The sequence below is a fragment of the Alosa pseudoharengus genome, unplaced genomic scaffold (assembly GCF_046254945.1).
Source record: "Alosa pseudoharengus isolate Yale_2024_CS ecotype anadromous, Long Island Sound unplaced genomic scaffold, YU_APseudo_1.1 YU_APseudo_1.1_scf_24, whole genome shotgun sequence".
NCBI classification, from domain to species: domain Eukaryota; kingdom Metazoa; phylum Chordata; class Actinopteri; order Clupeiformes; family Clupeidae; genus Alosa; species Alosa pseudoharengus.
The window spans coordinates 30,249,805-30,277,457 of NW_027468689.1; the positions used below are offsets into that span (position 1 = coordinate 30,249,805).

The 27,653-nt window shown below is 46.3% G+C and overlaps 1 protein-coding gene across 1 annotated transcript in view; it reads right to left on the reverse strand.

Annotated features, from left to right (window-relative positions):
• Positions 1 to 1,630: 1,630 nt before the first annotated feature.
• Positions 1,631 to 27,653, reverse strand: part of LOC143142668 (protein diaphanous homolog 3-like) — a 291,988-nt gene continuing 265,965 nt past the window's right edge. The window contains exon 29 of the mRNA XM_076303722.1: positions 1,631 to 3,421. Within this exon, the coding sequence (XP_076159837.1) occupies positions 3,186 to 3,421 (236 nt within the window). The 3' untranslated portion in view covers positions 1,631 to 3,185. The remainder of the gene's footprint in view (positions 3,422 to 27,653) is intronic.

Sequence of the window (27,653 nt, forward strand, 5' to 3'; positions counted from 1 at the left end):
CCTGGACAGCCACACACACACACTTGCAAACCCAACAAAGACTTATAAGGCAGTTCAAAGCATTTGAAAAATATATGACGACTAATGCTTAAGTCTAAGGTCTAAGATAAGATTGTGCCTGCTGAGGCTAAATTTAAAATGACTGACTTTAAAGTGCATGTTAATAACCATAGACACAATATATGCTTTGCGTCATAACCAGCAGATGTGAAGTGGTGTGTGTTGTAATTCTGAAAAATTGTGAATGTGTGCTTGTAGCCAAGCTCCCAATTGTGCATGTGATTTAGACCATCTTCCTGTAATTAGTTATCTAGTGTTATTTTCCATTTGACCAACCACCTTGTTACCCCCAGTTAGCTAGCATGGGTCACCTGCTGCTCAGCCATTTGTACAAGGCCTCCCAACAATTTTACCCACATCCTCTCAAAATGTTCACATGAATAATGTGCGTATACTTTCCCCACCATTACTTTTCTTTGAACATCAAGAAAATACAGACCATGCCATCATGACATGAATTGTTATGGGAGTGTTGTAATACATCTTTAAAACGTTTATTTTAACTTTTAACTATGATGAGGATATGTTTAAAGGTTCATTTTTAATGCATTCAGTGACATTAAGCGTGATTATTACCTGCACCACCATATCACTGCCCTAAGTGTGTTTTTGAGTATTTTACCCAGTTTCCCTCTGTCCAAAACGTAAAAAAAATCTGATTGCATTTTAATGTAGCACTGTGGTAGAAGCAGTATAAGAAATCATTTTGATTGAGCCAGTAATTGATTGCACTCCGCTTTAATTAAACCATGAGCAACACATGACATAAGTGAGCTGTGATTTTTAACAAAACAAAACGTAAAAAGTAAAAGTATATAAAAAAAAGTTAATCAGCCTCTTCTACCTGCAGTTAATTACATTCCATTTAGCTATTGGCAGTGTTCCATTATCACAGTGTGGGGGCCCACACTAGCAGTGTGAGTGTGGCGCCGAAACAATTCAACCTCTTATTAACCACCCCCTCCGCAAAGAGCCATCGGGAAGGGCAGAACAGAATGTGCCCACATGAATGGAGCTTGATTAAATGACAGAAGAGGTGAATGTTAAATGAAGCTCGACACATGCTAACCTCACGGAAGTCCACAACAACCAAAAAGGGACATTTTTCTTTAAATCAATATTATTTTTGGACAAAGAATTGAAAATAAATAAATAAATCATAATTAATAAAGGGGTATTCTACTTGAACAGAATGGACGACACTCCAAATAGTCTGAATGGCACTGTATCTGAACGACTAAAGCAATTAAAATCCCCAGATCCAGCAGAAGGGCCAACCAATCAAGACTTCATTTTTCTCGGCTTCATACACACGGACGCTGGAATCAGAGGAAAAATAAATAATCTCATTCCAAATGACTACGGAGGCCATTGTTAGAGTCCTGAGGGAAGATAGTCATTCTTGGGCACTCAGAAGATCTCCCAGATTAATCATTGGAATCCATACCAACTTGAACGATGATGGTAATTATTATTTATAATGCAATAAACAACTTGATTTTGGGCGATATATTTGCCCCTCTCTCTCGCCCGACTCCTTGTGGAAGACTTATGAACCAGAGACAAAACGTTGTTTTTCTTTCTTTTTTTAATCGTAATTGAGTCTACAAAAACTTCCTTTATGTCTAACAGTATTTAAGCAATTTAACATCAGCTTGTTTTCAGAGTAAGAAAGAGTATAATACTTGATTAGGACCCCAAAAAATATCATAAAAGCAGAAAGTGAAATTACATTCAGGTGGAGTAACTGGATGTGTTTTTATTCCCTTGCATGATGTTGGTAGTACGCTCACGTCTGAAAGCTTTGACATGATCATGGCTAAGACATGCAGGGATCCCATAAAAATTGCATTTAACAGTCCAATGCACACATACATATGAGCGAATAGAAGTACGCATACACAACGCACACGCGCACACACTCTCACTCACTCTCTCTCTCTCTCTCTCTCTCTCTCTCACACACACACACACACACACACACAAAAACGAAGAGAGCAAGAAACATATCAAAATCAAAGGAAGATGACAGTTTAACAACAAACATCTACATATCATTACAGAGGAAATACAAGCCAATATAATATGTATAGAAGGAGATAGAAAACATTGCAATATTTCTCTGCATAAATGTTACATATATATTTGCATAAAACATTTTTAGTTGGTAAGATAAGACAATATATTGCAAAAGATCTGAAGGATGCAAATTAAAAAGCATTGCATAGATTTTTTGTTTAATATAGAACGAATAAGCTTTTCAATTTTTATGGTTATACAAAAATACTCTTAATTAATGTGTGATTGGGACGTATATGACTATTTAAATTGAATTTGAAGAATGGTGTTGAGTTAAATATGAAACCTTTGCAGCGGGAAGTATAGATTTAGGAAGTGCTTTGTTATAGTGCAAAGGAATGCAGAGTGAAGTGTGAGGCCCCTACGTCCCTCAGTAAAAGCTGAACTGACTTTATATAAAATACATTTAAACCCTGTTAATGTGTATTTCCTTCATCACAGAGGATTGCCATTCGTGTGTATGTGTGTGTATGTGTGTTTGTAACCTGCACTGCTGAACGCACTGAGCGGGCCAGTCATTTTCAATCATTGGAGTGAAGCCGTGTGACAATGGACAGTGTCCCCAGGGAGAGCCGCTGTAAGCACGCTGCCCTCCACATTATCATATAAAGCCGTGCAGGGGAAACGCTCTCATAAATATGACTGAGACGCTATCAGTCTATCAGGCGCATGATCCTTCCCTTCATTGCCAGGGGTGTGTTTATGAGGTGCGCGGCACCATCGTGTTGCATTTACACAAAAGCTTTATGGAATGAGATCAATTTCCTTCCCTTACGGCGGACACATGCTGCCTAAAATGCTGGGGGCAGTTAACCTCTGGGTTGGACTTTAGAGAGTTAGAGAGAGAGCCAGAGGGAGGGGCTAAGCACTGGGACTGCTGCTGTCTCTACTGCCCACAGCTCACACCATGAGTGACAAACAGGGGGCTTAATGGAGATGACACCACGTGAGGAAAGAGACAGCCGAAAGACCAGACCCCCCCCCCCCCCCCGAACACACACAAAGGAGGGGGGGGGGAGTCTAATGTGAAGGGGCCACCCTTCTGCTCACAGCGCCCTGAGTCGAGCGAGCAGGGCCTCCACGTCTGTGTCTCCGCCGTTGGTGGGAGGAGCTGAAGGCGCGGTGGGGCTCTCTCTTCCCTTCTCCCGCTCGACGCGCTGGCCCGTGCCTCGGCGGGGCTCGATCTCCTGATGGGGATCACGGGCGGCAGGGGGCCGGGCACATGAGGTCAGCCCCATGTTCTGCCGTGAGCGTGACCTCTGTAGGGGGGGCCGTATGTTTTCTGCAGGAGAGAGAGAGACAAACAGAGAGGGGAGAGAGACAGAGATAAGTCAGGGAGACAGGAAATGAGAGAGATAAATACAGAGAAAGAGATAGATGGAGAGAGCGAGGGGGCGGGGGGGGTGGCAAAGACAGAAATAAGAGGCACCCATGAAATTATATGTTGAACTCATCAGCTTTGGAAACTGGGTCACTGAGGGCAAGAAGTGAAGATGGAGATGAGATGAGAGAGAGAGAGAGAGAGAGAGAGAGAGATTCATTTGACAAATGGGAATGAGACAAGAGGAAATAAAACGAGAGGTAGGCGTGGGAGGAGAAACGGCAGGCGCGACTGAAGCAGACATGCGTAATGACGAGGACAGGATCACCTTAACATAATGAAATGGAACTGTACCCTGAGCACAACAGTACTTTTCTCTCTCGCTCACACTCACAAACACACAAATCATTATCAGTGCTGCCTCCGTGGAGCCAGCCTTCCCTTATGCCACCCTCTCTATTTCTCTCCAAATGCTCTATTCTACCACCCCATCCCTCCCTCTCATTCATTCTGTTGCTTCTTCTCTCTCTCTACCTCCTTCTCTCTCTCTCTCTCTCTCTCTCTCTCTCTCTGTCTGTCCCTCACTCTGTTGCCCCCCCACCCCTTCTCCCTCCCTCTCTGTCTGCAGGGTAGGGGTAATGACTGACAGCGATCTTGACTTATCGGCGGCAGCAGATTGAGGCGCTCATCCTGTGATGAAATGGATCCAGCTGATTGACTTCGCCCCAACAGTGTCTGACAACCACTCCCCCCCCCCCACCCACCCCAGCCTTCACCTCCTTCACCTTCATCCTCCTACTCTCCCTCCTTTCTCCTCCAGTCCCCTGTCGTCTCTACTCGCTGGCGACAGAGAGGAAGCAGCAAAACGCGCGATATGAATTACAATCCCGCCACAGATCTTTAAACTCTATCAGCGTAAAAGCAAAGGGAGAGCGAGTGAGAGAGAGAGGGAGAGTGAGTGAGAGAGCGAACGCCAGAGAGACTGCAAGCAGGAGATCCATATTCATGTGACCTTGAGCTGTATCTGTGGGAGTGTGTGTGTGTGTGTGTAATATGGGCGACGGTCTGGCGAGTTCTCTGGCCCACGCATTTTATCGTCTCATCAGAGCCGAATGCCATGACAGCTAGCCTGCTTTGCATCACTCATGGATGCGTGCTTACACAAACAAAAAACACACACCTGTGTTGATGCGATGTCCAGCACTACACAAACACACCCTTACCCTTTACTTACAAATAAACCTACCACATAGCATAACTCCCTCTTTCTCTCTCAGACACACACAAAACAGCTTATTTATCTGTAGAAAATGTCTGTTGTACACACTCATTAACAGCTGTTTTGTGTCAGAAGCACCCAGATTATTATTTTATCTCTGGAACATGTCCTACACACAAACACTTAACATAGTCAGACAAGGGCCTTCATTTGATTATGTTACCCATTTCTATAATGAGCACTTGTGTCCTTGAGCATAAGTATATGTGGAGCATGTCTACGTGTACAGATCACACATTAACAAGGACGGCCAGCCACATGGGGACCCCGCCCTATCATGAAACCAAAAGACAACACCCACCCCCCTAACTGGCCCACCCACTCACACCCTGTATGCAAATACACACACACACACACACACTCCACAAAGACCTTGGTCACCCACACACACACCCTCCAATATGCACACACACTAATAAACACACTCAGGACAGAGACGTGGCCTCACACCCCATCCCTGCTCTATTACCAACCAGCTCATTTGAGGATGAGCACATGGAAGGGAGGAGAGGAAAAAGGGCTTGATGATGTGAGGTGTGTGTGTGTGTGTGTGTACTGTATGTGTGTGTGTGTGTGTGTGGGGATGATGGTGATGGCTCTCCGACGGGCCCCCGGCCGCTGTTTGCATTCTCCGCTGCGCTCTCATTACCGCGCCGCTCCCCCCCGTGGCCGGCACCTCGTTTGTCACCGCCCGACACCTCCTGCCCCGCGCGCACAAGCCACACTCATTAGTCTCTCTACCTCTCGCTTTCTCTCCGACGCCGTCCTTCTTTGTGCGCTCCGGTGTCTTAGGTCTTTTCTTCCCAATGACTTGCTCGCTCGCTCCTCTGTCTGCAAGCCCCTTTTTGCTTTCTTCGCATCTCATTGTCTTTGTCGGCCGGGCGCCAGATGGCTTTCTGTTTTACTTCTTTTGCCCCGGTGTCACTCCTGCACCTTCTCTGCCTTTCTGTGGATCTTTCTGTTTTGCCTTACAAGAGTTTTTATCTTCCCACTCGCTCTCTCACTCAATCTTATGTCCTCAGGCAAACCCTGACGATCTGCAATGTCTGGGTGAATGTGAGTGTGTGTGTGTGTCAGTGAGTGAGTGAGAGGGAGTGTGTATGTGATAATATACATATATGTGTGTGTGTGTGAAGGCCAGGCGTTGCTGTCTTAATGAATGTTTAAACACAGGGTGTGCAGCGGCCCTAATGACACGTTATTGCCATTGCCTGTCCAGCACTGATTACCCCCTTTCAGCAGCCCAGAAGCCCAGCCCTCTATTACTCCAAGATAAACAAGAGACACGTGGGGACAGACGACACACAGGAGAAATATCCTTCCGGTGCTGTGTTGCTCCTAGTCTTCCTGCACTCTCTCTCTCCACCAGTGTCTATCCCCTTCTTTCTACGTATCTCTTTCCATCATCTGTGGCCTTTGTTGTCGTAGCGCCTGCCAGTTCTGCTTGCCGGTCCCTGCGCCGGACTCAGCAGCAGCAGCAGGAGGAGCGCTGGCCGAGGAGAAAGGGCCCGCACTCGCAATTGGATGTGCTCACATTGTTTGCTTGCCAGCGATTCGCCCGAGCAGATGAGTCCCTCTTTCTCAGATTTCGGGCTAACTAACTCGCTCTCTCATTTGCACCCTCTCTCTCTATTCTTCTTCCATGACTTCCTCCTTCCCTTTCTCTCTATCCATCCATCTCTCCCTCCCTCCTCCTGTGATCTCTGGCTAGCTGGCTGGCTGGCAGGTCCCCCGACCCAACCGGCTTCCTCTCTCAGTCACGGTGAATCGCGCCTGATCACGCTAACGAGCCAGACAAACTGCCAAGCGGCTACAACCAGGCCCTGTCTCACCGCACACACAGACACACACTCATAATCAGGCACACAGCCTCACGGACCGGGGGACACACATACATACACACCTGTGCATATCTCCCCATACACACACAGCGTGACGAAGAAGACGCCGGTGCCTCCAGCAGTGTCAGTGTCAGTATACTACCCCTGCACATCAGTCCAATCTCTCAATACGGATGGCATTCTGGGTATGAGCGTTCCTCATGGCAGACAATAGAGGTTTGGCCCCAGCCGGCTGTGTCTGGCTGTCTGCCTCCCGTCTCCTCTCCACGCTCCCCAGCCTCACAATGAGCCGCTGTAGAGAGCCACCCAACACAGCAGAATAGAGAGAGAAAAACGGAGAAATCTACAGGGCACTGAGTTTGCGATGTGCTTTACATCAGAGGTGTGTGTATGTGTGTGTGTGTGTGCCCGACGGAGAGAGAGAGATGGTAATGGCACAGACACAGTCTGGCGGTGGCGGAAGATTGCCTTTGAGTTGTCAGCTGGATTTCTTGTCTGCCTGCTGATGAGTGAGTTACTGCGGGAATGGGCCTATCGGGGGACTCGCCATTGCATCAGCCAGAGAGAGCGAGCATGGGAGGAAACGAGGGGAGACGAGAAAAGGGGGTAATTTATGTTTATATAGACACACACACTGGGGTGTGGTAATAAAGTAAGAAAGGAAAAGCATTTTGGAATTATGGATAAGTACACAAACCCACAGGCTATAAACACACATACTCACACATACACTCGCCCTCTCCCTTTGAGCTCAATTGCATGAACACACTGTGCTCTCTAGGGTGGTGTGTAACCTATATGTGTGTGCAAGTCTATGTGAGGGTGCTCATGTGTGTGTCTAGGTAATGTAATGAGACTCATTCTGTACACTGGACTGACTGACGGACCAGTCTGGAGAGGAGATGGAGAGCATGGACGCGCTAATGATGCATGAGAAGGACACCCACCGACTCTGCATGTGTGTGTGTGTGCCTGTACAAATTTAAGCATGTGTGTGTGTGACCATTAGACTGTAATTATATTACTTCACGCAAAGGAAGGGGTCAGGGCGTGAGGAATAAAAGATTAATTAAGAGAAGGACTCATAAATCTGTTTGATCTGGCTGTTGCCCGGTACTGTCTGTCTGAAGGACTAGCAGAAAGATGACCTGTCCCATTAGCGCGCACACACACACACACACACATTAATTAAGCTGTAATTAAGGGTTTTATCTGAGCAATGACTCCCACAGCCACCGAGGTACACTTACATCCTGTCCCGCCCCACAACTGACAATTGAGAATGGGGAGTCTAATTCTACTCTAAAGCACAGAGATGGAAGAAACATGTGTGAGTGTTTTTCTGAGAGAGAGGGAGTAATGGAAGAGATACAGAAGAGGAAAGAAAGCAAGAGGACGACTGTTGCGTAATCATCTTCATCATGGGGGCAATGGGTTCTCCAGGATGGCTACCAGTACATGTGGCTATTTGAGAGTTAAAATAATAAAAGGAAGAGCATAAGCAAAGGAGTGTTTTGGCAACACACATGTATTTATTTATCATGACAATAAATCTCATCAGATATGAATATGAAAGAAAGAGAAAGGGAGTGATAAAGAAAGAGCACAAGATGGTAAATAGAAAAAAAGAGAATAAAAAGTGAGGTGAGGAAGTAGGGCTTGTTTTCCTGTCTGTGAGTCAGTGTGTGTGTGAGAGAGAGAGAGAAAGAGAGAAAGAGAGAGTGAGTCAGGGGGAAGAGAGGAGGAACCTGAGCTGGCTCTATTGTAATTCATATCAAAGAGTCGGCGCAGCGCGGTGCGGTACGGCGCGGCTCTGTCGGGACCTAATGGTATTCTCATCATCAATCTCACACCACGTCTTTGCTGAGATACAGAAAGAGAATGGCTAATGCGGTTGGTAGGAAAACAGCATAATTTAGAGAGGGTGTGATTTTCACTGCGCTGATTCTTGTGTGTGTGTGTGTGTGTGTGTATGTGTGTATGTGTGTGAGATGGAGAGGGCGGGAGAGAGAGGGAAGGAGATTTCGTCCAGGCACAGGAACGGAACAGTGTTTTATATTTCCTTTCCCAAGGTGTTAGGGACTGTATATGAGTGAGTGTGTATGTGAGAGAGAGAGTGTGACTGTGTATGTGTCTGTGTGTGCATGTGTGTGAGAGCGACTGAGTCTATATGAGTGTGAGAATGAGTACGCTTATGTATACGTCTGAGAGTGTATATTAATCTGTATGTGTGTGAGACTATGTATATGACTGCATGAGTGTTAATCAGAGATGCTTCCTGGAGAGAGTGCAGTAGGTAGTGTTAATCCCTCTGAAAAATTAATTAGAAATGAAAATAGCTTAATGCTTCTTAGATGGCATCAGATTGTGTTTGTTTAGGAGATAAAGCAAGCGGGGGAGACGGCAACAGTAACGCTATTAGATACACCGTTAAACCCACTCATAGATTCTGAATCTGACAATTACTAAAGAGTTGGCTGCAGGCTACAGCAATAAACCCACAAAATAAAAGACAAACGATCAGCGTGTAGTTTCCATCAGTACCACTTCTAGATGGAGTGTGTGTGATGCACATACAGCTCTTCACAGTTAAAACAGAGAAATCATATTCTCTCTCTCTCTCTCACACACACACACACAGTACAGTGTCCTTCAGTGCAAAAGAGATATTGAGACTTCAGACTCAGACAAAGCTCCCAGTCTGAAGGCCTCTTTTGAAGTTCCACAGAGAAACACACAGTAAGGCTGAGAGCGAATAGAGGAAAGGGAGAGCAGAGAGACAGAGAGATAGAGTGAGAGAGAGAGAGAGCAATGCCAAACATTGAGAAGCGGAGCGAGACAAAAGGATGAAGCCATAGAAAATGTGAGGGAAAGAGAGAGGGATGATGAGAATGGGGACACCGACGAGGAGAGGTTGTGTGTCACGCAAACTCTTTTGTAGTAGGAACTGTCTGCGTCCCCGTCACACACACACCCACAGCTCAACTTGTTGCGGGTTGGAGCAGGACACTAATCGATTCTCTCCACACCTCAGCTGTATTTTAGAGCCTGCTCTCGTCTTTCTGCTTGCTTGCCCTCCCTCCCTCCCTCTCTCTCTCCCCCTGTGTCGAGGCGCGGGAGAGGGCTGTTTGGGTGTGAGTGATTAGCACTGATGGCGAGTTAATCAGGCAGGTCGGCCCTACCTTGGCCCCTCCATCAATAGCATGTCGCTACGACGATGTGACCCTGGCTCTGATAAGGGGTGCAGATGGCCACCCCTTGCTCTCTCTCACACACACACACACACATTAGGCTCTAATGGCATTCACACACAAGGTAATGGGCTGAGCGTGTTAACGTCACAGCCCTGTGTTTAACTGGCGGGTCCATCTCTCTTTTTTCCCAGTTGTCCTTCCACCTCTGTGTCTCTCTCCATGCTTACCTCTCCCCCTAACTCTACAGTGTCTCTCTCTCCATGCTTACCTCTCCCCCTAACTCTACAGTGTCTCTCTCTCCATGCTTACCTCTCCCCCTAACTCTACAGTGTCTCGCTGGTACTCTTTGCACCCCTCTGCCTATCTATCTGTATCCCAGATATGGTCATCAATGACATGGCAGTTCTGGGCAACATGGACTGATGTGTGTGCTGTACATCTCGGTGATCTTTTCTCCTGACCACATGGAGCTAGGGTGGATTTTTGATCTCCATCGTCTCTCTAGGTCATTGCCTGCGAAACGGCTATTTGATTGACATGAAAAACAGGCAAGAGAAGCTGAAGAAGCTTTATTTGAGATGGAGGGTCCTGGGGCTTTGCACTTCCTCAGAGTATGGTAGTATTCACACAATGATCTATGCAATTTCTCTTTTTACCTCTCACACACAGAGACACTATTGAACAGCTTTGGGGAGAAAGAAGTAGGGCACATTCAGCTATGTGTTTAAGATGTGCTGACAAGCGAACTGACAAACATGAACACCCCTGAGTTTAGTCAATGGCCATTTCTCTCGCCCTCTTTCTTGCACAGCCAGCCGTCAGTCTAGAGTGGTCTAAGATTTTTACTTCAGGGATGAGCTGGGAGAGCAGAAACTAAACAATTGATCCACAGCATGTGCCAATGTTCCTAATGTTTTGAAGCAAAACAGTGACAAGGACATCATTTTAATTACTTTTGCCTAATAAGGAACTGGGTGGTAAAACATTCGCAGCTAGAGGCAGTCTATTTGTTCTGTGCTAAATTGGAAGATCGTTATATTTGATGTGTTGGTAACTTTTTAATGGATATTTTTGTTAAGAATTTGTTTTGTCATGGTGGTCTTTCCCTTTCCGTTTGATTCAGTCTATTAATCGGACGCTGAGCAGTCTGGCCTCATTTCCTGAACAAATCCTCTCCCACTATCTCCTCTATTTTTGCCCCTCTCTCTCTCTGCCCCTCTCTACTTGTGTCAGTTATGTAGGAGGGGTATTGATCGCTGGAGTGGTCTGGTCCCTTGTTCCTCTCCTCTCTCTTAATCTCCCATTGCAGCTCTTTAGGTTAATGAGCTCACTGTGATGAGCTGAGGACCACAAAAGAAAGGAGAGAAGAGAGGGACAGGAGAGAAAGGAGAGAAGAGAGCGACGAGCACATGAGGGCACAGAGAGAGGATGGAGGAGGGAATAGATGTGACATTTGCTAACAACTAAAGTGTTTGGAAAATGAATTAACAAAAAAGTGAAGGAGAAACACACAGGAGAAGGTAGGAGACAGAAAAGAAAAAGAGGAGAGATGAAGGCAAATATAGAGGAGAAGACACAAGTGAGGTGGGGACAGGAGAGAAGAGGAGATGAGGACAGGAGAGGAGAGAAGAGGAGATGAGGACAGGAGGAAAGAGATGAGGAGATGATGACAGGAGAGGAGAGAAGAGGAGATGAAGACAGGAGAGGAGAGAAGAGGAGATGAGGACAGGACAGGAGATGAGGACAGGAGAGGAGAGATGAGGACAGGACAGGAGATGAGGACAGGAGAGGAGATGAGGACAGGAGAGGAGAGATGAGGACAGGACAGGAGAGGAGAGAAGAGGAGATGAGGACAGGAGAGGAGAGAAGAGGAGATGAGGACAGGAGGAAAGAGATGAGGAGATGATGACAGGAGAGGAGAGAAGAGGAGATGAAGACAGGAGAGGAGAGAAGAGGAGATGAGGACAGGACAGGAGATGAGGACAGGAGAGGAGAGATGAGGACAGGACAGGAGATGAGGACAGGAGAGGAGATGAGGACAGGAGAGGAGAGATGAGGACAGGACAGGAGAGGAGAGAAGAGGAGATGAGGACAGGACAGGAGAGATGAAGAGATGAGGACAGGAGAGGAGAGAAGAGGAAATGAGGACAGGACAGGAGAGGAGAGAAGAGGAGATGAGGACAGGAGAGGAGAGAAGAGGAGATGAGGACAGGAGAGGAGAGAAGAGAGATGAGGACAGGACAGGAGAGAAGAGAGATGAGGACAGGAGAAGAGAGAAGAGGAGATGAAAGAGGTGAGTTCTGTTTGGAATGAATGAAGGAGCATTTGGTTGAGAGGAGAGGAGAGAGCAGAGGAGCAAAGAAGAGAACTCAAGGAAGCAGGGAGTGATGGAAGTACAGAGCAGTCTGGGAGATGAAAAGTAGAGAAGTTGGGCGACAAGGGGAGAGGACAGGAGGGATGAGAAGATGAAGAGAGCTTTACTGGAAGAGTGGAAATGACTGGAGAGGAAGCAGACAGGGGGATTGAGACTTGGGATGCGAGGGAGTGAGTTGGGCCAAGTTTAGTTTGTGAAGAATGTTGACACCTTTGAAGAGCAGGGAGAAAGGAGAGGAGAGGGGGGAGGAGAGATTAAGGCTTAGGTTGCAGCAGAGAAGAGTGGTCCTGATGCTGCTGCTGTGTCTCCCTAGACCCATCTCGTGCACCAGGCCTCTTTCATCCTCCAGCTCTCCAGTGCGCGCGAGGGGAGTGGCCGATGCGTGAGCGGACTGTGTGATGCTACACGAAACCACAGGCACAACAGTGCCCAGGACACTAAAACAAGCGGAGAGCGCAGCAAGGGCATTGCTCGGACCTGGTCGAGTCAACATTGTTTTAATGTTCGCTCAACACCAATTAAATGAAAGTGCTCTTGAGCGAAGCGATAACACAGTGTTTGCACGCAACTGAAACAGATAGGTTAATGTATCAGTGGCCATCAAGAGTTAGGTTTTTGAAGAATTCTCATGAAGCATTATGTTCCAGCATCAAATGGGAAACTTCAAACACGCACGCATTGTTTGAAACACTACTTTCCAATGTTCCCTCTATCCCCCTCTCTTTTCCCCCACCGCCTCCTCTTTTAGCTTCTTTTCTTCTTTTTACCTTTCAAGTTGGACTGGGCTCTCTACCTTTCGGTCACAGTGGAGTGTGAGTGTGTCTGTGTGTATGTGGGAACGCGTGTGTGTGTTTGTGTGTGTGTGTGCGTGAAGTGGTATTTGACGTCTTTCTGTATGCACGGCCTGGCTTGCGAGATGCACTTATAAATTCAAAACAGCCGGGAGTCATGCTCCATATTTCATTCAAAGTTGAATATTTAAAAAGATCAACCCACTCAAAGCCCTATAAATCTTTCCTGCCGGAGCCTCTGTGTCCTAAAAATAAAAGCTCATCTGCCAGATCGTATCGTAGATGCCCGATTCACATTCCCTAGACCAGCGCCCAGAGACAGGGGTCATTCTTTTCGGCAGGCTGATGGCTTCAGATCTACCTCCTCTAATCCTCCTCCTTCTATCTTTCCTTATTTTTTAAAGAAACACACATCATCTTCCACCACTGCTGTCACTGTCCATTCCTGATCTCTTTCCCTCTAATGATGTATGAATCAGTAGCAAATCAAGAGAACATCTAAAACGTGGTGCTGTGGACAGGAGAATCCTACCCAGGTTGTACAATTCTAGCACGGAATCCAAAGACAGTGCTTTGGGTCGAGCTCGAATGCCCCAGATTTGGGCAGGTGGACACTGGCTTTGCCCTGAGAAGCACTTCCCCACCCATCACCTGCACACTCATGTCTGCGACTGAGTGCCATCATTAAGGTGGCCCCTCGCCTGCTGCATCTGCGTGGGAGGTTGTGAGGGCTGTTCTTCTCTCCATCAGCAAGCAGGCACTGACGCCTGTTTTATATGCTGTAAATTACAATGCTCTGTGACCCCGAGTGCATCTCCACTGCTGGTGTCAGACTCTAACAAAGTGGCAGGTGTTATTAAGACTCATCTTCTGCTGCTGGTGAGCTGTTATATGCTGCATAATAACCACCATATCCGCCTCCACTACGGTCACTGCAGTAGTAAATATCCACAAAATGAAAACAATTTCTCCTAAGTGGTACTAAGACTGTGTGATTAGACTGTATATTACTGGCACTAGCACTTCTAAGAGCTGCAGATCTGGTCTGCTGGATTAAGGGTGTGTGCTACGTGCCTCTCTCTGGAGACAGAGAGGTTAATGAGGTCTGAGCTATGGCCCCTGAGACGCCCAATAACGCTTGCGTGTGTTAAGCCCCCCACTCTCAGAGAGATGTATCAGCTGCGTTTAAATACGTGCGTGTGTGTGTGCTGGCGTGCACGTCTCCTTTATGAGTTAGCCTTGTGACCCGGCACAGGGAACCATGCAGGTGCGCCCTGTGGCTAGCCATTTTTTCCGTATTTTGTCGGGCTAATGAAAAATAACAACAATCACAGATCACGGTGACTGCTGCCGCCAGTGCCCTGTGTTTAATCACACGGGGGAGTCTCCCCCTCCTAATCTTGCTCAGGTCAGCAGGATGGAGCGGAGTGTGGCGCCGAGACAAAAGCGGAGCAGCGGGGTGGAGCGGCATGGCGGGGTGGAAGGTTGTGTGTTTTTTAATTAAACTCCGCCGTGCGCCGTCAGAGAGCGGCGGCGGTGGTGGTGGTGGGTGTGTGGAGGGAAAAAAGAAAAGGAGAATTGTTTCAGCTCATAATCTCTAATGAGTATTTTGGCGTCGGCGATAAAGGCGGATGCCTAGTGCGTTGACTAAAGGTCAGCTCTCATTGCCATTCTGACGGCACACACGTCTGCGCTCGCCCGCCACCCACTCGCCTCGCCGCGCTCCTTGGTCTGCAACTATTATTCTCTAATAAGAGAAAGTAACGCCGCATCCATATTTACCCTCTCTAATGGGGGGAAGATCTCCTGATGGCTCCGGCCAGGCGTGGATGCACCCGTCACAACAAACGTGTAAAAACGCCTCGTAATTAGATTACACAGCGACTCGAGTGCTAAGAGTCAGTGAGAGCAACAAAAATAAATAAATGATGATAAAATAATAACAATATAATAAACAATAGTGAACAAAAACATGGGTATGGTGGATTTACGTTCTCTGAATGCTGGTGTGATTATGTTGCTCTCTACCTACTGGTTGGGAGAACAGCAGCTTTGTTTGCACCTAGTGAACTAATGAGGCTCATGAACTGCATAATAAACCACTACGCAGCTTAAGGAAATCAAAACACATCAACATTAAATAAAGTTTACATACTGTAAGCACAACACTACACAACACACACACTATTCTGTGTGCTCAGGATACTGCATCATTCTAAATGGAACACACACCACCATACCATAGGCACACATAGAGAAAGAATCTCTACTGGGATGTTCTTAAAGCCGCGTTAGACTGCATAATGCCCTAATGACCCTACAGACCAGGCCACACATGCACCTTTGGAGGTCTCTCACACACACACACACACCAACCCTGCACTGCTGGCAGTAGCCACTCATTATGATTGAGCTGCACACCCAACCCTGATCTCACACACACAGAGAGCTGAAAGCATCACAAAGGACACAAATTAGGCCATGCTTTTGCTCTGTGCCACTGAGAACCAATCTGGGGTCCAGCTTGCACGTGCATCTCTGTATGTGTGTGTGCCTGTACACAAATGTGTGTGTGTGGGTGTGTGTATGAGTGCACTCTCTCAACCGGAGCAATTAAAAAGACACGCACCGCTACGTCCCTCATGTGTTGACAACACACACACACTCTTCCCTTCTTACGGGTTTTCCTCTCCCTCTCCTCTCCTCTCCTCTCCGCCCTCCCTCCCTCCCTCCCGCTCCATTCCGGGAGCTGTGCGAACATGCGGGCAGCGACAGCCAGAGATGCTGGCTTTTTGTGGAGAGAGGTGTATGCCCTGACAGAAATCACATCAATGTTTCACCATAATGCCAGGCGTATTATAAAAGAAGGGAATTCATGAATTCCAATACCGAGCGCGTCAGAGATATTCATTATGCCGGCAGCAACGGGACCCGGGAAGTGTAAGAGACATCAGTCAAACTAATGTCTCCCTCAGCACTGAAGTGTGTGTGTGTGTGTGTGTGTCTGTGTGTGTGTGTCTGTGGTGGCTTGGCGAGGCCTTAGCTGTCAAAGAGAAGCATAATCTTGCAGCATGGTACGAGATTGCCAGAGGGGAATTGGATTGGAGGTATTGATCGGGATCAATTGAAACATTGAACACTTCCCTTGACCTCTTCAAGCAGGCAAACATGTGTTTGCATCGGCTTGTGTTCCTTCAGGAGGGTCGGTAGTTATTGGGGCCACTGTGGTCAAATGCCCTAAAGCAGCGTTTCTCAAACTGTGGGTCGCGGTCGCGGAGACATGCTGGGGCGCGAACTGACGTGAAAAACAGGAGGTTTTTTTACATTTTTTTTATCTGTAGCCTGGGCCCAGGTGGCACCCGATGCGCAATGGACGCACTGTGTTATTCACAGGGAAGCGCTCGTGTCAAGGCAGCTAGTTAGTCCTAGTTAGTCCAGACCTACATGAGATTTTGAACGTTGTTGTGAGAGTGGTGAATTTCATCAAAACCCGGCCCTTAAAAACGCGTCTATTCTCCGCACTTTGCGAAGAGATGGTAGCTGACCAAAAGGCTGTACTGTTTCACAGCGAGGCAAGGTGGCTTTCCCGAGGTAAAGTGCTGTCGCGCGTGTTTGAGCTCCGAGTCGCCTCTTCTTGGAGGAAGAGCGCATGTTTGAATCTGCAAGCATGTTCACTAATGAACATTTCTTGACGAAGCTGGCCTATCTTAGCGATATATTTGATATATCTTAGCGATACATTTGAGTTAAATGTCCAGTTACAAGGCAAAGACAAGCACCTACCTCACCTAGCAAATAAGATTACTGCATTCACCAAAAAAACTTGAGCATGGGCGCCTCGACCGCGACAGTATTATGCCTTTGAGATTTCTGAGCGAAATCGCTGAAACGTCTGATTGGGAGCCACTTTTGTGATCCCATGCATTAAACAGTAGGCCTACATCACATCCCTGCAAAGTTTATTTCAAAAATATTTCCCAACCAGCAGTGCTCAGTATGACTGGATTATGGATCCATTTAATGCAGCATGTTGGTATTTCATTGATATTGTACAAAACTGTAAAATGGCCTATGCTTCCTAATATGTTGCTGGAAAACAGAAATATGTGTGGTATGTATTTATTTATTATTATATCTGCAGCACCAGCTGATTTTAACTCTGTTGAAGAGGATATATTTAGAACTTGTCATTATTTCAATAAATTTGACAATTTTAAGCTTGACCTACCACTTTCTTAGAGCGATGAGGGACAGGTGGGGCTCGAGAATGCCCCCTTGATCAAAGTGGGGAATGAAAAAGTTTGAGAACCAACCACTGCTCTAGTTTGTTAACTACCACAGTCACGAGTTGGGTCGCGATAGTCTGTCATTTTTAAAAAGTGGGTCCTCAGAAAAAAAGTTTGAGAAACACTGCCCTAAAGGAATACTGAGGGAATCCAATCAGCATGACCAGGTGAAGCACAGAACAATATGTGTATGTGTGTGTGTGTGTGTGTGTGTGTGTGTGTGTGTGTGTGTGTGTGTGTGTGTGTACGTGTGTATTTGTTTGTAGATATGTGGCCTTGAGACCCTGGAGGGAAAGGTGGTTGGTAATTGAAAAGGAGTAAGAGGAGGACATATGTGTTGCTTTATAATGGTTTCCCTTGTTTCGCATGAGCATGTACAGATCGAATGATGGGGCTCCATCGCAAACAACTTTGCATTAACGGGTTCTCACGGGGCATTCATCATGCCGGCTACATGTCTTTAAGCAGAAGAGCAATGCCAAAGGAATGGTTTTAAAAGCATCATCCTTCCCTTCCCACACTGCCATCTAATCCATACAGCAATGGGGGATCTCAGGCCAAGCAATTTAACAGTAACGAGTTATACACAGTTATTCAGTTTACCGGTACATGGGTTATTCTAACAGATCCAAACATGAACACAATACAGCCTCTCCTTGACCTTACACTAATAAAACAACCCATAAAAGATTAATGTCAACTCAGTAAAAAAAGTGCACGCGCTAAATTATGATCCAACTGTCCGGTCTGACCTAGAGTGGTGTCAGTCAAATGCTTCTGCCAGTGTCATTCCCCTAAGGCTTGATTGACAGCTTGTATTTGTCCCAAGCCTGTCACTATGATGTTAATGCTAGGGAGAGGTCAGCTCATTCAATACATCCATAGTAACTACAGTGTGATGTGGAGCCTTCTGCCTCTGATGAGGGATTTGCTGAGAGAGCTCATCTGATATCTACCATGCCAATGTCAAAAGCATTAAAATGGGAGAGCTACAAAGAGTGCTTGTGTGGGTCTGTGAGAGTGAGAACACAATACAAACAGACAAGACACACTGGTCTCATTTCCAGAGAAGCAACATGATTCTATTTCATCTCTCTCTTTCCAGCTCATTGTTTTTTTTCTTCCTTTAACTCTGCTCTCCCTTTCTCTTGCTCTGATTTTTTTTTTAAATCTAGGAACAGAAAGTGCAGTCAGACATCAATGTGAAACAGACCCCCCGGTGTGCACTACCTGCAATTACCCAAGCGACCCACAGACAAGGGAGATAAATAACTAGCAACAGACAAATAAATAAAAAAGTGCAATAAATAAAACAAATAACAAAAGAACTCAGCAAGCACAAATAAGCAGGCATTGCTAAGCAGAGCGGTGGCCTGGGAGACACTGCTGGAGTCTGGAGCACATAGACATGCTGTGTATGTTTCTGTTGTGCTGTGCATTTGTTTGTGTGTAAATTATAAGGCACACGTGAGTGTATGTAGTGTGGTGTAAAAGTGATGGTGTAGTCGGTCATGCACTTGGGCTGACAGCATGGCAGATCTCGTGGCAGAGTGTGGAAGCACCAAATTCTTTACTTCTAGATTATTGTGCACTGATGTAGGGATGTGTGCCTGCAAGATATATGCAAGGGACAATACATTATCCCGCTTATTATATGGCTACTTGCCAAAACGAGAAAAGAAACTGAACATAATGGGTCTTTTAAAAATGATTTTGCTACTGTTTCATGGTTTTCGGTGACAAAATAAATAGTTTGCCACACAGGTAGAACTTGACAGTTTCAGGTGTTGCATGGCAACGTCTTGCTAGCTGACTTTCACTTTCAATGAAATTCCATTACAATAAGTGAACAGTCTTCTTGTGGAACGATATGAAAAACATGAATCAAACGCACAAAACCTGTTGCCATTGACAGTGGTCATTATATACTTTGCAGAGGTAGTTATATAGATTTAACAGACCTCCGAACGTTGGGAAGGTCCATTCATGTGAATGGAACTTTCTGCAGCACTCTGAAGAGCCGTGTAATATAAATATAAATGTATATAAATATATATATAAAGATGTGGATATATACAGTGTATAAATATAAATATATATATATATATATATATATATATATATATATATATATATATATACAGTGGGGAGAATAAGTATTTGAACCCATGCTAGAGGAATATAAAATAATCTGTTAGAAATTGATCTTAATGCCTAAATTAAAAAAAATGAGTAAAAATCCAACCTTTAAAAACACCACTTTTAGTGAATGAAGAATGTATCGTAAATAAATAAATAAATGTTCTTCCTTAAAATACAGGGGTAATAAGTATTTGACTCCTATGTTAAATTCCCATAGAGGCAGGCAAATTATTTTTAAAGGCCACTTATTTCATGGATCTATAGGAATTTAACATAGGGGTTGAATACTTATTACCCCTGTATTTTAAGGAAGAACATTTACGATACATACAATACATTCTTCAATCACTAAAATTGGTGTTCGGGTTGGATTTTTAATCATTTTTTTTAACTAAGGCATTAAGATCAATTTCTAACAGATTATTTTATATTCCTCTTTTTAGTCAACTTTAGCATGGGTTCAAATACTTATTCTCCCCACTGTATGTATATATATATATATATATATATGACTGAATGTAGTGTATTGTGGCTTCACAGGAAGTGAGAGGCTCAGAAAAGGAAGTGGGTGGGTGTGTGCTTTTTAGCAACACCACCGAAGGTTTAATTCTTCACATACAAGCATGCAGGCCTCTGCATAGCATGTTCTCCAAGAACCCTCTCAAACACTCACACACAAGATTGGCCTTTTCCCTGTCAGAAAGCCCATGTCATTTCAAATGAAGAAGAGCGGCCTCTGCAGCCACAGCCGGCAGAGCCATCCCAGAAGCAGCTGTGTGACGGGGGAGAGAGAGGCAATTACTGGGAGAGAGCGCCAGGTCACCGGGATCCTCTCCTTCATCCAGAGATGAGGGGATAAGAACGAATGGATCCCCGAGGAGGGGTGTGTGGCATGGCACAGTGTCTGGCCTCTCACACACAGGGCTGGCGGATAAGGCTGATTATGATCACCTACATTAAGTGTGTGTGTGTGTGTGTGTGTGTGTGTGTGGAGTGCAGAGTAGTGGTGAACTGTGCTCCCATGTGACCGCACTGGGAACTGTATCTGGGCTGTATCTGGAGGCTGGCCAGCAGAGATGTGCGATGCTAAGAACACCTACAATTCAGACACGGCAAACCATTCATTTTTGGGTGGCTAGTTTCTTATAAGCTAGATCTACATACATGCGAGAGAGAGAGAGAGAGAGAGAGAGAGAGATAGATAGATGCATACTTTAGCACTGAATGTAGAGAGTAGAGTAGAGAGCAAAAGGAAAAAGACCAAAATGGAGAGAATGTGCACACGGAAGAACAGAAACACATGGGGAATCATGGAGATGAGGTCATGGATACTGAAGAGACAGAATATGACCGACTGAAAACAGACAGAACGATGGGATGACAATTAAGAGAGAATGAGAAGGGGAGAAAAACTGAGGAGAGGCAGCAGGAGGAATGGACCCAAGTGGAGAAGAGAGGGATGGAAAGGGAGAGGAGAGAGAGAAAGATCGGGTGGGAGTGCTGGAGAGAGGGCGGAGCTGAGCAGAGTGGAGCGGGCTGGAGTGCGTTGGAGAGCCTCCCTGCAGCTCTTGATGGAGGCTCAGCCACTCGTCAAGCCCATCAATCAGAGGCCCACGCAGCCTCTGCTCCGCTCCAGCCCGCTCTTCTCTCCTCCACCGCTCTCTCTCTCTCTCTCTCCTTCCCTCTACCGTCCCACCATCCGCTCGTTCACTCGCCTCTTTTCTTCTCTCCTCCATTTGCTCCTCTCTCTCTCCAGTGTTCACTTTACACCCCCATGCTTCTGTTTGCTCTTCACTGTTTCAGCTGAACTGAACAGAACAGAACAGAACAGAACAGAACGCCACGATAGGGGTTTCCAGACTTAAGGACGATTTGACAGTTCTGCGGTGCCAGAAGCCACAGCAGAGGATTAACGCCGTACAGTCCTCTACTAGGACATGTGCTGTGATGAATGATGCCGCTACTGAAAAAACAAAAATAAGAAAATCACTGGTCTGCACATCAACTGTATGATTTCCTTCCTCAAGTCTCACAGCAGTAGTGTGTTTTCTTTGCATAGCTGTCAGCATTAGGTGTCACGTTTGCGCTGTCAGACAGGATGAGCTGTCTCACTAAGCGCGTGCTGAGTGTTTGCGTGGGTGTGTGTGCATGTGTGTGAGATCACTGGGGTTTCACACAAGAAATTGCTAGGAGAGAAAGACGTACACAGATACACAAACACCAGGCATCTGTGGTCGGAGTTTTCTTGCTACAACCACCATCCTGTGTGGAAGAGTCTTGGCTGTTTTTCTCGCTATTTTTTAGGAGATCTTGCTGCTTTTGAGATGGTGTCTGTTCGTTACATTGCCGTGATTACTCGGTGCATATTTTCTCTCTGCATGTTTAATCACAGCTCTCGCTGTGTGTTTCAGCCCCCACCGACACGCATGCGGAACAGTGCGCTGTGCCACACAGGAAGCAAAGCAAGTGTCGTTATTAGGCGGCATTAAGCGGCGGGCTTTGCCGGCGTGGAGCCAGGCGACTGCTCTGCTGCATACTCGCACGTTGGCTTCTCGGCCCTGGCATAACCCAAGTACTCGCTTTTGCAATCTCACGGCAGCTGTGCAGAAGGGATGCATACAAACCTGTTGATGTCGTCCTACGGCGTGCGATTCATTTGAGCTAGTTCCGAGAGTGGCATGGGTCTGATCACTGCAGAGGCAGCGGTGGCATGTGGCTTCGGCTTGACGCCGTTAGCGGATAAAGCCAATCGTGCGCCACGCAAGCTTAACGTGGGTGAGAGACGGATCAGGCTTAATCTCTACACAGGTGCCTATGGTGCTGCCACAGCTCCGTGGAAGATAAAAAAGCACCTTGTTTTCAGGGGCACTGTAGGAGAAGCAGTCCTCTGTGCACCTGTGTTGATGATGCTGGCCCTGGGGACTTCTGGGAAGGGGATCCGCGGCTCTGGGTCTGCCTGCTTGGTCCGAGCGGGTGCTATGACTTAGAGACGAAATCCCCCTGGTGCTGTGCTAATGGATCCCATTTAGGAAATGCCAGCGTCACTAAGTGCGGCCCCACAACAAAGGCTGACAATGTCGTCTCCACCTTTCTCCATTTTCTTTTCCTCCCACCATCTCTCCTATCCCTCCCCTCTCCAGTCCTCAAGCTCCATGCGGTCAGGATGTATTTTGTAAAATGCCTCTCCGGTCTTTTGTTTGAGTAGAAAACGATGGCTTCCTCACAGGGGGAGGCTGTGCTGTGGCTGTCAGTCCTCATAATCTGCCTACCTGATGAGGACCGGGATGGACACTGGGGGGTGGCGGGGCTGGAGAGAGAGAGAGAGAGAGAGAGAGAATAGGAGAGGGAGGAGAAGAAAGACACTGAGGGCTGAAAGCCTGTAAGGTGCTAAAAGATAAAAGAATAACAGAGGAGGCAGACAGCATAAAAGAAGGAGCTGGGAGATAGGGGGGGGGGGGGGGTGAATGGGGGCTGTATGGGAGCAGCATGAGTGGAAGCGAGGGATCATTCAGACTCTTCTCCACAGGAGGAAAAACAGGGAAGAAAAGAGGTGCAGTGGGGTTGTTCTTGACGGTTTGAACTCTTGTCAAAGGGAGTTGCAACCCCAAGTGAACCCCCTGCAGATTTCAATATTCATGACAGGAAATCCAGATATATACATGCTTCCTCAAACACATATTCTCACTCCATCACACACGCACACAATCCTCTCCTGGAGTGAGTTGATGGCCATGTCTTTGATTTGAACAGACATGGTGAGAAAGAGAAAGCGCACTAAGCTCTGTGTGTGGCCGCATAGAGCGTTGTAATCAACTCCACAGACACCTGGACAAAAAACGCCTCAATACACTCACTCTCTCTCTCTCTCTCCCCCACAGACACACACACATCACTGGAAAAATACTTCGCCGATAGTCCTATGGGATCTAATCCACATGGACTTACCTTAAGGACACACTTCATATTAAATGTCTAAAAGAGTGATGGGAAGAGAGATCAATAAATATAGGAAATGAAAACAGAAAATGGGTGTGTGGGCGGGGGCTTCATGTCTTGTCATATTCATATGGCCTGAAGAACACTCCTGTGCATATGTTATTGAGTGGGGGTTGTGTATGTGTGTGTGTGTGTCTGTGTGTGAGAGTGAGTGAGCGCATGAGGAGAATGAAGAGACACATATGACGCTGAGGGTAGGAGACAGACAGAGTGCTGAAATACTGGGGCGTGATGACTCCAGGCCTGAAGGCTAACAAGCATCAGCGGCCCTCTCTCCCCATCTACCCACTGGAGCTCTGTCCACATGTTCCGCCGCACCGCTGCAAGGCCATCTGTCTACCTGCGTGAGTCAGCCTCAGCCACCATAGCAACAAGTGCTTGACAGAGAGAGAGAGAGAGGAGAGAGAGAGAGAGAGAGAGAGAGAGAGAGAGAGAGAGAGAGAGAGAGAGGGAGAGAGAGAAAGAGAGAGATGGTGGCCTTTTCGACCTTTAAAGAAAAAGTGCAACACTTTGGCCTGAAGCTGAGCACAGAGGTCCAATGGTCACAGGCAAAGCAGGAACGAGGATGTATGAGAAGTGCCTCTTTAGAGACTGTGGAGTGATCTAGTCCTTGGCCTCCACCCCTCCCTCTCTCTCTCTCCCCCTCCAGTAAGGGCACAGTCAGCAGTGGGAAGAACAGACGGGAGAGAGTGGGGCTGTAACGCGTGAAGGATTCCACCCTTTCTGGCCACTGTGCATGAATCATCAAAGAGCTCGTCCGTACACAAGCACGAGTCTTTTCTTCTCCGTAAATGAGCAATTAGTCTCGTGAAGACCCATAACCCTCCACTCCAAACAGCCACTCTGCTCTGCGCTTTTACCATGGAAAGCACCAGTCTCATTACAAGGGGAAGAAGAAGAGGTGGAAAAAGAACGAGAGCAAGAGATAAAAGGAGAGAGGGGGAACTTCAGAGAAAGAAAGATACTGCTGACTTATGGTAATCAAAGACCCAGTTTTTATATGTGACTGTACACTCTTAAAATGAATGTGTTGGAAACAACGCATCTTGCGTTGTTTTAACACATCTCTGTGTCCAGAGTGTGTTGTTTTAACACATCTCTGTGTCCATCTCTGTGTCCAGAGTGCTCTGTGACCACTCAAGTTTGTGTTGTTTCCTTTCAAAATTTGTGCACAAAGTGTGTTGAAAATAGCACAACTTGCGTTGAATCAACACAACTTGCGTTGTCTTTTTAACACATCTCTGTGTCCAGATAGGGACAACACATTCCTTTTAAGAGTGTATATTATCACTGGAACACACTGGTTGTCAGTAAAGATCCAGCTCTTATATGTGACTGTACACAGTACAAGCACTATGCACTAGAACACACAGGACATGGGTCACGTGCAATAATAAGCTCAGCTCCCTTAAATTAGCAGTCTGCATAACAACTTACTCATGAGGGTAAGAGGGAGAAGAAGGTTGCATATTAATAACACAAAGGTTTGTGAGAAAGACTAAAGAGAGAAAGAGAAAAAGAGAGAATGGAAAGCTTGTTTCTATGCTGCTATTACATAAGTTATAGTCTTTGCAGGGTGTTACTGAACTATAACTTGCTGTACCGATGATTTGCTTTTAGCATTTAGTAAATAAAGTGATGAGAATTTAAAGCAGCACTTGTGAGGGGAAAAAAGAGGGGAAAATGGGTAAAGATGAGACAAGCAAAAAAAGAGTGCAATTTTAATCAATAACTCATTTCCAAAACAATAAAAAGCCAGAAATCCAATGGCATTCTGAAAAGGCAATGGGCACTTCGGCCAAATGCTCTGGGTATTGATGTAAAATACACACAAACCCTCCCGTACACATATACACTAATTTACATTCACTGTTTTTACTGTCTATCCCTCACACACACATACACCCCACAATGGGGTTGGGGTCTGAAGGGGGTGGGCGCAAAGTAGTAGGTGGAGCCAGTTCTGTTGGGGGCCTACTGTAGGCTTCAGATCAGACAGACCTCTGCGTGATCAATGGAGACAGCAGAGCAGAACTGGACTCCAACATACTCTCTCTCTCTCTCTCTCTCTCTCTCTCTCTCTCTGTCTAGTCTTATTTGTATGTCCACAATGCTGTCTTCAGGCCAGCGCTCACGCCTGTTTGCTGAGGAAATAGCTTTGGCAGGGCTGCTGTTGACACCGGTGCCAAGCTGCAGTTTGGTAATTACCGCTGGCCAATAATTGCACAAAGTGAAAGTCTGGGTGGCTTTTGGGAGAAGTTTGTGTTCTTATTCTTTTGGCGGATGAAGAAATGTCCTCTCTCTCTCTCTCTCTCTCTCTCTCTCGCGTGCGCTTTTTTCATTATAAACTTCCAGATTAAAGTCCAAAGAATTTAAGTGTAATTACTCAGAAAGGAAAAGGGCCACTGGGAAACCCAACGAATGTTATACAGAAATTACAAATGACAAATTGGGCACGGACAAACACACACTTATTTTGCAAATTGTGGACATGACCTATACACACTTACTCCTCCGAGACGATAAACACTGAACTTCAAGAAACAATCCATCTACTGCTATGCATCCAGTTGCTGCTACACAGACAGACAGACAGACAGACAGACACACACAAAAATCATACTCACAGAGACAGACACACACACACAGGCAGATGATCACAGGTGGGGACAGGTGATTGACAGGAGCAAAATAAGAGGCGACCGCGCGGCTGGCAGCACCAGCTTTGGGAATGTCATTTCTGTCAGAGCGCAAACGGGAGCAGAGACGGCGCCGGCGTGTCAACCGGGGAGAGGGAGACACCTTGTCAGAACGGCGGGAGAACCTCATTAAGAACAGCCAACACCTGACCCTGAGGATCCAGACACAGACACACAGACACACACACACACACACACACACACACACACACACACACACAGTTCTAATCCAACACTGCAAGGGCACATTTACAAACACACAGACACACACACACACTCACACTCTCGCTTACTCATCCTCACACATATATGGAGACACACTCTGCACACACAACCTAAGCAATGACTGCTGGCGGCTAAGACTGGCACCACAGTATTTGAACTGCTGAAGATTAAAGAGACTCTGATATCAAAACATACCTGCAGAAAAAAGACACAAGGCAGGAGTATGATATTACAGACTATGCTACATGCTAGTCATATGAAATTAGCACCACAAAAACGATCTACAAAGAAACATAACGGGAGAACAGGTTGTAATATCACAACCTACCACATATACCACACCACACATTTTCAGCGATGGCAAGCAGATTTTCCTGTGGCCTGTCATAAGGGTAGAATAAAAGCAGACAGCATCAAGAAACAGGACACTAACTGAAGGAGATAGTATCATGGTGAAGAGCAAGAGACAAAAAGAACCCTCAGATCTAGGCCATCTAGGCCAACTATGAAGAGAGAGACAAAGAGACATGCTCAGCAGGTGGGCTTGTATGTGTGTCTGAGCACATGTGTGTATGGTCTGTGTGTGTGTGTGTGTGTCTGAAAGCATGTCAGGTGGACGTCTGTCTCTTGGGGGAAGGCACGGCCTGCTTTTCCTCTGAACCGTGAGCGAGCCAACCCTGCACTGTTGCCACAGGCGATCTCGTCACTGCAACCAGTCATCAGTGAGTGCCACTAGGGTTCAGCTGCACACAATACATTCCTGGAGTGCCCTTTGCCACGGCTACCAATTGCATGGCAGACCTACTTGGCACCAATGCTAAGCTAGCCAACCACAGTCAAGATTCACTCAAAGCCATTTCTGAAAGCACCAATCAGGTGCATGTTTAACACTACTTTACTCTACTTTATCACTAGGAGGGCATTCCAACAATAAATAATAAACTTCAATATGTAGGCTACAACAGTTGCCACAGAACTGCAACATGGAATAAATAGGTTTCATTTGTCACCACAGAAATACGGGCTATTCTCACAAGTCTTACAAACATCTTTAAAAGGCAGTGACTGAACATGACGCGCACATAAATACACAAAGCCATACTGGGCAGAGTGCCCTACGAGAAAAGCTTTCAGCAGAAGAGTTAATGCACAGCCGGCACTTGTGCCATTCAGCCTACTCATTTACACCTGGTCGCTAATACACCTGCAGCAAGAGAGTGATATCTGCATATGGGTTCTCCATTTGAAACGGTGATTGCAAATGCATCCAAGAGGAACTGGGAATGGACTGAGATCTCCCAAAAGCAGCCCAGATGCAGAGGCATATTCTATTTAGCTATTAAAACTATTGACACACAGTGTGAAT